General features: G+C 43.5%; 1 protein-coding gene across 1 annotated transcript; it reads left to right on the forward strand.

The window, feature by feature from the left end:
- Positions 1-407: 407 nt before the first annotated feature.
- LAS1L (LAS1 like ribosome biogenesis factor) lies at positions 408-11,857 on the forward strand. The gene is made up of 13 exons (XM_058032990.1): positions 408-604; positions 1,211-1,336; positions 1,523-1,592; positions 2,724-2,805; positions 3,831-4,022; positions 4,610-4,656; positions 5,017-5,126; positions 5,439-5,524; positions 6,426-6,641; positions 7,861-7,996; positions 8,574-8,953; positions 9,883-10,024; positions 11,477-11,857. Exons 1-13 carry the CDS (start codon positions 408-410, stop codon positions 11,565-11,567), a joined length of 1,875 nt encoding a protein of 624 aa, XP_057888973.1. The 3' UTR covers positions 11,568-11,857.
- The last annotated feature ends 212 nt before the right edge of the window (positions 11,858-12,069 follow it).

Below are 12,069 nucleotides of genomic sequence, written 5' to 3' on the forward strand. Positions count from 1 at the left end.
AGACTTTTCACCCAGAAGGTGGTTGGGCTCTAAAACAGAATCCCCAGGGAAGCGGTCACAGCGCCGAGGCTGACAAAGCTCAAGAAGCGTTTGGACAACATTGTGGGGCACACGGTGTGGCTGTTGGGGATGCTCCTGTGCTTCCTCGCAAGGCTTCCCTCGCTCTGATTCAGAACACCTCGCCGCCCCTCAGCTCCCCGCACGCACAAGGGGAGAACGCCCCGGCCCCGAGCCCTGGGGGCCGCAGAGGATGCAGGGCCAGCGCCGGCGCACCCCTGCAGCACCCGCGGGGCCGGGCTCGCCTCAGGCGGCCGCACCCAGGGAGGGCGGCGGGCGCGGGAAGCGGAAGCGGCGCGGGCAGGGCCGGGCCGGGCCGGGGAGGCGGAGCGAGGAGCGGCGCTGGCGGCATGGCGGCCCGCGCGGGCCCGGCCGGGCGCCGCGGCCAGTCCAGCTCGTCCTCGGCCCGCAAGCGGCTGATGCCGCTGCGGACGGTGGTGGCGTGGAGGGGCCGTGCGGAGTGGGACCAGGTGATGGTGGGGCTGTACTGTGGGGACAGCCGGCTGCAGCAGGACGCGCTGGACCGCGTCTCGGCGTGGAAGAGCCGGTACGGGCCGCGCGCCGCGGGCGGGCAGCGATGCGGGGCTCGGGGCCGGCTCTGTGTCCCTGGAGCGGCCGCTCCGTGCCCTCGGCCCCGGCTGTACCCGGCCCTTGCGGTCCTGGGCCCGGCCGAGGAGCCGAGCGCAGCTCCCCGCCGGAGCAGCTCCGCGGCCGGGGCTTGTGGGCAGGCCGGCGGTGCAGCAGGGCTGGCGGCCCCGTCTTGTAGGGCTCCTGCATTGCGGGAGGCTCCGGGCACGCAGCTTATGCCAGGAGCACGGTGGCCCTGTGGGAGCAGGGGAGGCACAGCCCTGCAAGGGCTGATTTCCCTGGCACTGTGCATATCCATTGCCTCTGCTGCATCCGCCTTGGTAAAGCATCTTGTCTGTGTGCCTGGCATATCAGTAAATATTCACTTAACATGTGCTTAGGACTAACCGTGTAACCACTCTGTTCCAATAAAACCCTTCTGGAAAGAGCCTTTGATGCTGTCTCAGCATACCATTTCTTAGGCTGTAATGTACCACAGAGCACAAAACGTAGTGGGAAAGCTGCTCTTTTTACAGGGTGAGTGTATTTGTGTGAACCTGCTCACCTGGTTTTCCTTTGCCTCCAGGTACGGTCCAAAAATGCCTCTTGCAGTGGACTCCACGGCAGAGCTGATTCGCTGCAAGGTCCTTGATTCATCTGGCAGATTGAAGTCACACGAGCTCATCCTGTCTTATGGGCTGGCCCTTGTAAGGTGAGGGTTCTCAAGACCCTTTTGCTTTTGAGAGAAACACCTGGACAGATGTCATTATTCCACTGAATTCACTTTGCATCTCTGGGGCCACAGGATTGTGTAGTACATGGGGAGTTTGTCTCAGGAGTTCCAAGTTTCTCTGCAGCTCTTGATAGTAATTTATTTTTTTCTGTAACCTCCATGTAGATTTGTCAACTTGATCACAGAAAGGAAACAGAAGACGGTCAGCATTCCTCTGAGACAATTAGCAAGAGAGGTAACTATTGAATAGGAGTTGCTTGATAATTTAGAGGTTATTAACGACACTGAGTGAAATGAAATTGTGGGGTGGTCATCCTTTTGTAACCAAAATAATAGATATAGATGCTTGTTGATTCCAGCTGCAAAGTTTTAAACAGGTTTATTGCAACTGGATATAAAATTTGTTCTTTGAAGTCACAATAAGAGTCACAAAGGCTGATGATCATTAAAGGTTTTGGAATCACATGTGATCAAAAGTCTTGATTTACATGTGTGTAGTCCCACTTGACATACTGTCACACGTTTTGCTTTCTTGGCGACTGAGATAGGAAAAAGAGATAAATCTGTGGTTTATAAATCCTAGTCTTTGACAAGCAAGGCTATACGTAAAATCCATCACATTTGCAGGTATTTTCATTTCTTTTTCTTCAGGTGAGCTTTTCCACTCGTGTGGAGGAGGAAAGGTTCAAGCTGTAATTGTAGTAGCAGCACCAACTTGAGTCCTTTAACTGCCAGGTGCACTGAGCATCATACCTGGGACTGAACAAGTTTTGACAGTGAAGGACAGACAGTATTTGAGACTCTTCTGTATATATTTGGGCCCCTGTGTGAGAATGATGAATTGATTTTTATTTTTTTTCCTGGGTTTTTGAGAAAAGTTCTGCTTCTCACTTTTTAAAAGCTGATCAAGCTTAAAAGCAAAGGTCCTGCATAGTTAAAGGTAGTTGTCCTCAGGAAAGCTACAAAAAACTGCATGTAAATTACTGTGTAAATTTTGGTATTATATGTGATATTATTTGTGTCTTTGATACATAGTTATCCAGAATAAGAAGCAATTAAACTGTATTTAAATGGATGAGACAGTTACATTAGATTACATGTAGCACCTCTGTCTAAAAAGAAATCTCTTGTTGCATGTAATACTGAAGGATTTAAACCGTAAAATGCAAGTTTGTATGGATCCTAGGCCACAGGAGGAGTGGCATCAGAGAGCTGGGGCATCTTGGCTCACTCCTGAAGTGGGAAGCAGGGGAACTGCAGCACAGGAATGGCCAGGAAGGTGCTGTTCCCACCTGGTGGAGGCTCTGAGCAGCCGTGCAGGGCTGGTGCAGGGGAGCAGAGGGTCAGCTGCTGGCTGTTGTTGCAGGTGGACATCCCCGTGTGGGTCGTGGATCTCCGTCACGAGCTGACGCACGGGAAGCTGCCGCGCCTGGCCCTGTGCCGCAAGGGTGAGTGAGGGAGTGAGTGCCAGCTGCAGCTGCCACTGGCAGGGGTGGCCTGAGGACATTGCCTGGGGTGGCAGTGCCAGAGCTGCAGGCCCTGAGGGGAGCACCCCTGCCTCCGTTTTGGGGTGGAAGAGTTGTGATATCAGACTCTGGGAGGATTTGCCACTGCCCTGTCAGGATAGCTGAGCCGTGTCCTGTGGTTCCTCACAGGGCAAATGTTCTGAGTTTCTCCTGTCCCTGAAAAAATTACTCGAAACAACAGCAGCTGGCTGCAACAGTTTGGTGCTTTTGCTTTTTTACAGCACAGGAAGTTCATCTTGGGGAAATAGGTAAAAGCTTTTTCTGATGGTTTAGTGATGTCTAAAACTCTTAAAAAGTCCCATTTAGGGAGAAATGTGGATACTCCAAGCCTGAGTGAATGACCAGCTCATAGCATTTGAAGAGACTCTGGAAATTTTGGGTTAAGGCTTGAGAATCCAGTTAAATAATCTTGAGCATGGTCCTTAGATTGAATTGGGAAAATGCTGATGAAAGTAAAGGCATTTCCTTTCCATTCTATTTCATGTATGCATAGTGTAGTCCCTGCACAAAAATAATTCTGTTATCGTTGTAGATGGTGTGTTGACCATGGTGATACTAAAGTATTGACTCATTTTCTCATCTGAATGCTACTGCAGGGACCTAGTTGCTGCTTAAATTTGACCTAGCTTGAGCAAGGTGCAGTGCCATAGCAGTGTCCAATCAACTTTTTCCCCCCCAAAAAATATGATGGGTAGTTACCATGTCTGATACTGGATTGGGTTTTTTTTCTTCCTGGTTTATTTCTGGAGGTTTTGGTTTGGTTTTGGGGATTTTATTTGTTTGGGTTTTTTTAACTTGTTCACATTTTCATTAATAGAGTATTTTGTATTTTTATCAAATGATTAATAGCATTTATTTTCATAATTCAAGTTAGCAATATGCCACTTATTATTTTTTGCCATAACAAAGAAATCCTCCCTGAGCAGATGTTTTCTGTTCTCTGTTAGGTTGTGATGTTGTGCTGGAGTGGCTACGAAAGATGTATTGGAACCGTCAGCTGGGCAATAACTTGTGTGAGGAAGATGAGAATGAGGAAGAAGAGCAGGAGGAGGTGGAGGCAAATGCAGATTTGGATGGTGATGCATGGGAGATTCAAACCCCACAGCGTGAGGCCTGTCAGAAACACAAGGAATTCCATGGTAGGTGTTCCTAGAGCAACAGCAGACACAAGGACTGGATATGCTAAAGAAAGCAGATTAAATGTGTCATCTTCTAGCATAAAGAGAGACCTTCAGCTCAGATTTTGGGATTCCTCTTTGGGTCTTGGTGGATTCCTGGTGTTGACTGACTGGTTTGGTAGTATTTCTCCAAATTTTTAGCACTTTGTGAATAGCTGTAGTGCTGCTGCAATTGATGCAAAATGCAAGTATAAAGAATACAAATGTGCATCAGAACATAAACTGCATATGGAAACAATTTCTTCCTGCACTGATCTAGGAATTTGGTTTTGAGCTGTCTGGGTTTATCCAACTTACCTGTCTTTGGCTACTGTTAGTGATAAAATATGGAAATCGTGGTTCAACCCCACTTGAGAAAATTCATGTTGCTGGAGAAGTCTGGGAGTTTTGGGAGCCTTCAGTGTGTTGCCTCAACAGAATTGCTGGCTTCATTTGACTGATGCCTTCCTTGAGTGTAAATTTAGCAAAACTAAGCAGCTTCCTTAGATACAAAATTCCCTCACATAGTTGATCTTCTGCTTAAATGATATATTTATCTTTATTTCTAGAAAAAGTCAGAGATGTTCTGCTATCTTACAAGAATGAGCAATTCCGGGTAAGTGCACTGCTGATCAGCACTTGGGTTAATTCTTTCTTGGGCAATATGTTTTCCTTGTTGTCTTAGTGCTTTGCTCAGGCTGGTCTGCTGGTGTTGTCATACATGGCTTGTCAAAGGAAAACTTCACTACAGAGAACAAGTAATTTGAGCTCTGACAGTTCCTGTTGTGGACACTTTGTTCAGGTTTATAAAGATGATCTGTGCTTATTGGAGATTCCAAGACAGGGGAACATTTGTGAACTTTTTCAGGTGCTGGTGATGAAGTACAGGTGGCACGTGCATCTTCTTGTCATAGCAATAATGTCTTTGTGATGTGAGTGTATTTTCTGTTCATGCTTGATTTTTTCCTTCACTCAGGTTATGCAGGCTATGCCATCTCTTTCAAAGTCTCGAGAATTGTGGTCTGATTCCTCTTCAGAATTGGACTGGATTTTGGCTCAGATCAAAGACCTGATGCAGGAAAACAGGTATGTCTCTGATAAAGAACTGAGATGGAAGATATGGTGCTGAACTGGGCTGTAGACCTATGAAATTTCATAGTGTCATGTAGCTGATCATGGAGAAAGCAGTTAGTCAATTTTTTAAGCATCTTATATATATATAAATATATATGCCATAGAAAAACAGCATTACCAGGTCTCTCAAACAAAATATTCTCCATTCCCTCCTCACAGTTCCAGGTGTTGGGCAGTCAGACTTGTTTCAGAACTGGGGCAAGTGGTGTTTTGATACAGGAAGGAATAAGTGGCAGTAATAAGTTTATAAACTCTCTGCTCTAGGGCAGCAGTGGCTGAAGCTCTCCTCAGTGATGGCTTTCTCATCCCAAAGATGGATTGTCTGAAGATGCTGAATATCAAGTATGAAGGTGAGTGCTTTATGCATCACCCAAGTAGAAAATGCATAGCTAGTGTTATGACAAAGTCTGTTCTTTTTTTCTCATTTTATTGGAATCTCTTAATTGGCTGCATATTTTTTGTATGTCTGGGTCCTTCAACATCTTTTGCCCTGTTCTCCAGACCCTCTTAGGGCCATGCTTAGTTACTGCTTTTGCATAAAACTCTTGGGATGAAAGAATAGCTCTTCAGCACTGAATATCAAAACATCTTTCAAAGCTTGCATCTGCCCTTTTCTGCAATAGTTGCTGATTTCAGGAGTGTTTCTCTTCTACACTGAAGATTTGAAGCAAATCAAAATGGATGAGGTTTTTTGAGCCTCATTCACCAGCTGCATTTATTTCCAAGCTGCTGCCCATATGTGTGGAGTTGCATTTGTTGTTTGCAGGAGAACTAGGCACCTAGAGAATGAAAATAAATAACTTCCCTATTTCACAGCCAAAGAACTTTCAGAGAAAGTTTCTCAAATTTCCATCACTATATATATATATATATATATAACAGTAGAGAAATTTAAAAGCTTTTTCATTTTTTTGTTGCTTTGCTCAATGAACTTTCTCTTTGCAGTATATTTTTTAGATAGAGTAGCTTTTAATTATGTTTGTAATAAGCTGAAATTGGAAAGGGATTGACAAAACAGATCTTTCTGTGTTAATAATTTCTTTGTCCTAATTATCAAATTGCTACTTATTTTACTTCCCTAGCATAAGAAAAATAATAGTTTCAGTGAGGACTTCAGAAAATATCCTGGAATCTGTGATCTGAGAACAAACCTCTTTAGTTTGGAGCAAGTGTCACACCTGTATTTCATAAAAACATTACAAAGCACCAATTTCTGTCTTGGCTGATTTGGGTTTTTTCTTCTCATTGCAGCAAATAAAGAGGTATGGCAATTCAAAATCCCCCCAGCATTTTACTGCTTTTGGCAGCCTTTGCTGTCAAGCCTCCTTTCACGAAGTTTTACACAGATCCTAATAGAGAAAATGTTTATAGAGCTGAAGGAATGCTCTGACTCTTCAGAACTCCGGCCTCAGTTCTTGATCAACTGGATTTCTGAGTTGCTGACTGGCATTGCCAAAGTAAATGCTGGTGAGTGTGTCTGCAATTTCTGTGTTTAAAAAAGCATAAGAGTTTCTTCTGTACTGTGTAAAACTGTCCTAGTAAAGTGATGGGACCTTTATACATAAAGTGCAGTAGCATAATTAGTGCATTTTGTCATGTGAGCATAAAGCTTTTATTGTTGCATTTCTTAGACTTTTCACCTGCAGCTTGTGCATGTCATGTATTTCTTAGCAAAAATTTGAAATTGTTATTGATAAGTTTGCTGCAGCCTCCTCAGTATAAGAAAAGCAAATCTCTCACAGGAAGGACCAAGCCATTAAGTGCTAATTTCTCCAGATATCAATACTTGTAGGAAATAACATCCTTATTTGCTATCTGCTACTGTTACATGTGGTGTGTTATGAGATCCCTGTTCCCAGTTCTTTTCTCCCTTAACAGAAGCCTGCCTTTATAAGATATTAAATAGTGTTGCTGTCCTTTATTGATCCTATCACGGGATTTTTATGCCTTCTGAACTTACACACATGTAATAAGTAATATTTTGTTTTCAGTTCCTGACTCTTTAGAACTGTTAAAATTGGCAGACCTTATGTTTCATTCCAGAGATGGGCACTGAAGGGCCTTAATTATTCAGTGTCACAGGTTTCTGCTAACAGGGTTTTTATACTGTGACATTGTGTATCCTTGCAGAGGTTTGCACCCCTTAATTTTGGTGCCTTTTCTATCCTCTCCTGATCTGGCTCAGAGATTTTGCTCTGGTCTGCACAAAGATTTTGGCAGTATCTCAGGCAGTCATAGGTTATATTTGGTGCTTTCAGTCAGTGCTGAGCATATCTGTGATGTACCAAGATCCCTGAATGCTGCTGCTTCCCAGCTGTTAAATCTACTGTTTGCAGAGCTATCTGGAATGATTCTGGGTCCCAGATGCAGTACACTGCATTTATTTGGGATAATATTGTTCAAAAACATTTTGTGGCTTTCCTGTCTGTTGTGACATGCACAGGGCCAGCTTGGGAATGTCTGCACTGCTTTGTGCTCAGGTCTGGTGGAGCTACCTGAGCTGTCCAGGTGTTGTCAAGTCCTTTATAACAACCTTGATGTTGTATTTGGTTGGCACATCTGGATGTGCACTTGGGTTAAAATGACAGCTTATTTGAGGATGGGTTCCAGTAAAAATGCAGAGGGATGAAGGGTATATTTTTGATGAGTTTTGAACACCCTGTTGTTTTCATTATCTTCTTTCAAGGGAAGAAAAAACAACAATGCAACAAGCAGGTGTCTGTGAAGGAGCTGTTCCTCCATAAAGTTCCTTTGCAGTGGATAAGACTGACTGACTGTTGCTTGCAAGCTCCCTGCTGGGCCACCCCACATCTTCTTCAGCTGTAAGTGTGATGCTGTGACCTAGAAAAGGGACAGCAAACAGTGCTCTGTGACAGCTTTGGGTCCCTACTGATGTGCTGAGCTATAGCTGCATTCCCTTGCTTTTCTTTGCCTCTTGTAGAAATTGTAACAGGTGCATATAAAGCCATGCTTGCTGCTATTCACCTCCCCATTGATTGCACACGCAGAGAAGGAAAATAATTTTAAAGGATTGCACCTTCCAAATGAAAGCAGAAGTTATCTGGGGAGGTATTTAAAGAAGCAGCCTGTTCAGAAGCAAAGTGACTTGGTAGAGATGTGACCTTATTTGGGTGATAGGAATTTACCACAGCTCCTAACTTGTATACAAGAAAACAGTAAAGCAGTAATTCAGTTAGGAGTATCCCAAGTCCTTAATTTTAATCACAAAGATTGAGTGTTCCAGCATCCACTGACCAGGGAATAATCATATTTTGCCTGTTAGATGAGTTATGTGAGGCAGCTGTTCTAGAGAAAACAAACAATTAAAAGCAAAAAAGCCCCCAGATGAAGATTTACCAACCCTTTTAAGACTTTTCCATTGCCCTTTTTCCTCTCTAGGATCCTCACCATCATGAGACCTCGCTTGCCACGTTCCTCTCGGAAGAACCTGCTCTACCTTGCTTCCATTTACACAGAAGGAGGGGCCGCTCTGTCCAGTCCAGGCCTCTCTTCAGATGGCAGTGAACAGCCAATTTATACTATTGAGAGCTTACAGTGGAGAGCCAGGCAAGAAAATCAGGTTAAAAATCAAGGGCAGACTGTAGAGAAACAAGAAGATGTGCCAGAGAGAGACAATGGTGTGGAGGAAGTGGAAGAGGAGGAAGAAGAGATGGTGACTGAAGCAAATGCTCTGGAAGGACTTGCTCATTCTGGTACCATGGTGGCCATTGCTGAGAAAAGGGCAGCACTGCAAGGGTCTGCCTGGCAGATCACTGCAGGTAAAAAGTGACTCTCAGACCATCTTCATCACTGACAAATGTTACTTGAAGTGCAAACACATCCCAGCCCTCTGGGGCTGCCACAATTAAACTGTGCTTCAGAGTCATCTAAATGCCAAATTACTGGAAAATGTGGGTTTTCCAGTGTTTTGTTTATATTCAGGAGTCATTTCACTTAAGCTCATAAAACACTGTGAGTGTATTTTCCAGGAGCATGCTATTACTGTCTTATTTATTTTTTTATGAAGCTTTTCCAAACTGTTTAAAATTTCAGTGTATCCAGCTGATGGGGCAGCCTATATGCCAGCTGAGAATGGTGAAGAAAATATGGATTCTTGGACTTCTGTGGGTCAGACTTGGGGGGATTTGAAAACACAATTTGTCTGTGAACCTACGTTCCATGCTCTGGGAAAATGGTTGTTGTGACATGGTGGCAAACAAAGGAGCAAGACAGGGTTTTGGAAGGAATAAACATCATGTCCAGTGTTTTGTTAGCTTTGTTACAGTAGCTGTACTTTCTCATTGGGGTTGGAGGTCTCTGTAGCTAAGAATTTCTGAGTCATGGAGGGACTCAGACACAGGAGGAGGAAGTTGGTGGAGAGGAGTTGGAGTCAAAATGACATTTAAAGGAAAAAAAGCAGCCACTAGAAAACTGAACTGTTGTACTTCATTCACTGGGAAATTTTCTCAAGTAAAAAAAAGAAAAAAAAAAGAGACATTTTAAATATGCTGATGTGGACAGCTTGTTAGAACTGGGTGTTTTGAGAACAGAAGGAAAATTGTCTTCTGCTTCTGTGACATTGGGCAGATCATTTGCTGAATGGCTGAGTTGCAGGGGGCAGTATTTGTGGAGTGGGAGAGGGTGATCTTGTGTTTCAAAAATCTCTTTGGGAAACTCAGACCTCTTGTTTTGTACTGTTTTTATCTAGATGAAGTACGATGGAAAGACTTTCCTCTTGGGAAGCTCCCAGGTCAGACAGATGACCCTGATGGTCTCATGTTGGATAATTATTCTATGATGTCCCTGCTTGATCAGCCAGTGAGGGAGGAGTGGAAGCCTCTCAGTACCAAGTGAGTAATGGTGTGGGTGGGACTTTGCCCCTGAACCATGAAATGCATTTCTCTCTCTGTGCCTTTTACCATGTGAGAAACTAGGGCTGAGATTTCCTTTTTACTTCTATTTAAATAGTTTGCCCCAAATATCTGCTATTGTCTCTAAACCTAACCCTGCTGGTATCCTTTGAGCACACCATCTTCTAATATTGCTATCTTCACTCCTGCTGCTCTTTTTTAAAGAAACCATTCCAAGCATTATGAAATACTGCTGTTTAGCAGGTATCAGCACAGCCCCAGCAGGCTTGAAAATTGAAGTTTCTATTAGCTGGGGCTTTGATCTTCAATATGTTGGCAGTGCCCAGTGACCTTTTAGAGCTGTAATTAGTAAGTCAGAGCAGCAGATCTGATTTCAGTAAAGAAACACAGATTGTTCTGGAATTAACTGGGGCATTCTATAAAGCTTTAGTCAGATCACCTTTGTTACTAAATGAAGCTCATTGGAGATGTTTTAATAGGGTCATTATTTCACACTTTGAAGTCAGAGGAACTTGAATGCTGTAAGCTGTCAAATCAGTTTCACCACATACATATTAACCCATCTCCTGTTATTTTAATCCAAGGGATGCTTCAGAATGTAAATGAATTGTAGTTATTTTCCTTAACACTTGGTTGACAACCTTCTAATCACTGATTCCTTTCTGTGCTTGGTGGGCCCAATCTGGTAGCAATGTGAAGGACTGAGAATCGTGCAGCCTGGGGTATTTCACTGAAGAAATCTTGCTCATATTCATATTTTCACATATTCAGAGTTATGTTCAGATCCCTGGCATCAAATTGTTGACCTTCTCTTATCAGTAACATCCTGTTCCTTTGGGGGAAGGTGCCCTAGATTGCATTTTGAAATATGATTTAGTAATGGTAAGGACTGATAGTATATTAGTTCTAAAAAGCTACAAGCCAGATTTGTAAATTTCAGGCTGTTTTTTGAACAGTGTAATGTGTCATGCAACTGATATTACTAGAAAATACTCATGTAGAAAATGAGAAAGCACCTACCAGGCCAAAAGTAACATGTGTTTGTTTCTGCACCTCTTTGTGTGGGGAAAGGGGCAGACAGTTTGTTCCACTCAATTACAGCCTGGCAGGATGCCAAGGAAAAAAAAAATCTTAGAAAGAAACATGAGGAAAACCTGTTGCTACCACAAATAGAAAGGAGCAGAACCTAATTTATTCCTGTAGCTGTGCCTGGAAACAGTCCAGGTTTCATCAGGAGTGCTACAATGGCAGCTTGTTCATTACTCTTATTTCCCTTGCATAGCAGCTCCTCCACTTGCCAAAGGACATGTGGTGTTAGAAGGGTGGTCTGGCTTCCCCAAGGCAGAAGGAAGAAGATTTTCTTGACTGCTTACATTTTCTTCTGTGTAGAAACCAGCCCATTGCTAATGTGCTTTATTCTCCTCCTCACAGCTCTGCAGAATTGAATATTCCCATGACAGGAGGATTGTTATGGACCCAGAACGACTTCCATAAAATAAAAAGTGGCCTTCAACTTTTCTGAGACAGCAGCAGAGAGCTCTGTGACTTTTAGTATTGCACAAGTGGCATGGAAGATCTAGTAATGATGGTGGGAAAACAGTCACTCCAGGAGAAGTTGTTGCTGTGATTTATTGATTTTTACCATGTAAAATCAATGTTTTATAAAGGTCTTGTGCTTTTAGTTGCATGTACAGTGACCATTGTCTTGCTTAACCAGTTAAAGTTTGCCAAATAGAGTTAAGAGTATTTTGGAATCCCTCCATGTTCCTTACCTTTTTCATAAATAAATACAACTGACTGGAGGCAAACCTTGCTCCTGGCTGCTGTTTCTCAGTTTTCACTCTGGAAAGTGTCCTCTGGCCCAATAGTGAGACTATTGATTGATCCATTCTTATTTCATTGATGCTGATACTGTCCTGGAGGAGTGATTGTGCCAGGATAAGATTGTGCTACAGTTTTCACCTGTCTTTGAATTCACATGAAGCTTCAGGGATCAATCCTAGCTAGAGCATGGCTGAATGTGA

The sequence above is a fragment of the Melospiza georgiana genome, chromosome 12 (assembly GCF_028018845.1).
Source record: "Melospiza georgiana isolate bMelGeo1 chromosome 12, bMelGeo1.pri, whole genome shotgun sequence".
NCBI classification, from domain to species: Eukaryota; Metazoa; Chordata; class Aves; order Passeriformes; family Passerellidae; genus Melospiza; species Melospiza georgiana.

Coding starts and splice junctions, on each gene's coding strand:
- LAS1L (XM_058032990.1), top strand. CDS start 408: ATGGCGGCCCGCGCGGGCCCGGCCGGGCGCCGCGGCCAGTCCAGCTCG. Junction 4,023..4,609: donor GAAACACAAGGAATTCCATG/GTAGGTGTTCCT, acceptor CTTTATTTCTAG/AAAAAGTCAGAGATGTTCTG. Junction 4,657..5,016: donor ACAAGAATGAGCAATTCCGG/GTAAGTGCACTG, acceptor TCCTTCACTCAG/GTTATGCAGGCTATGCCATC.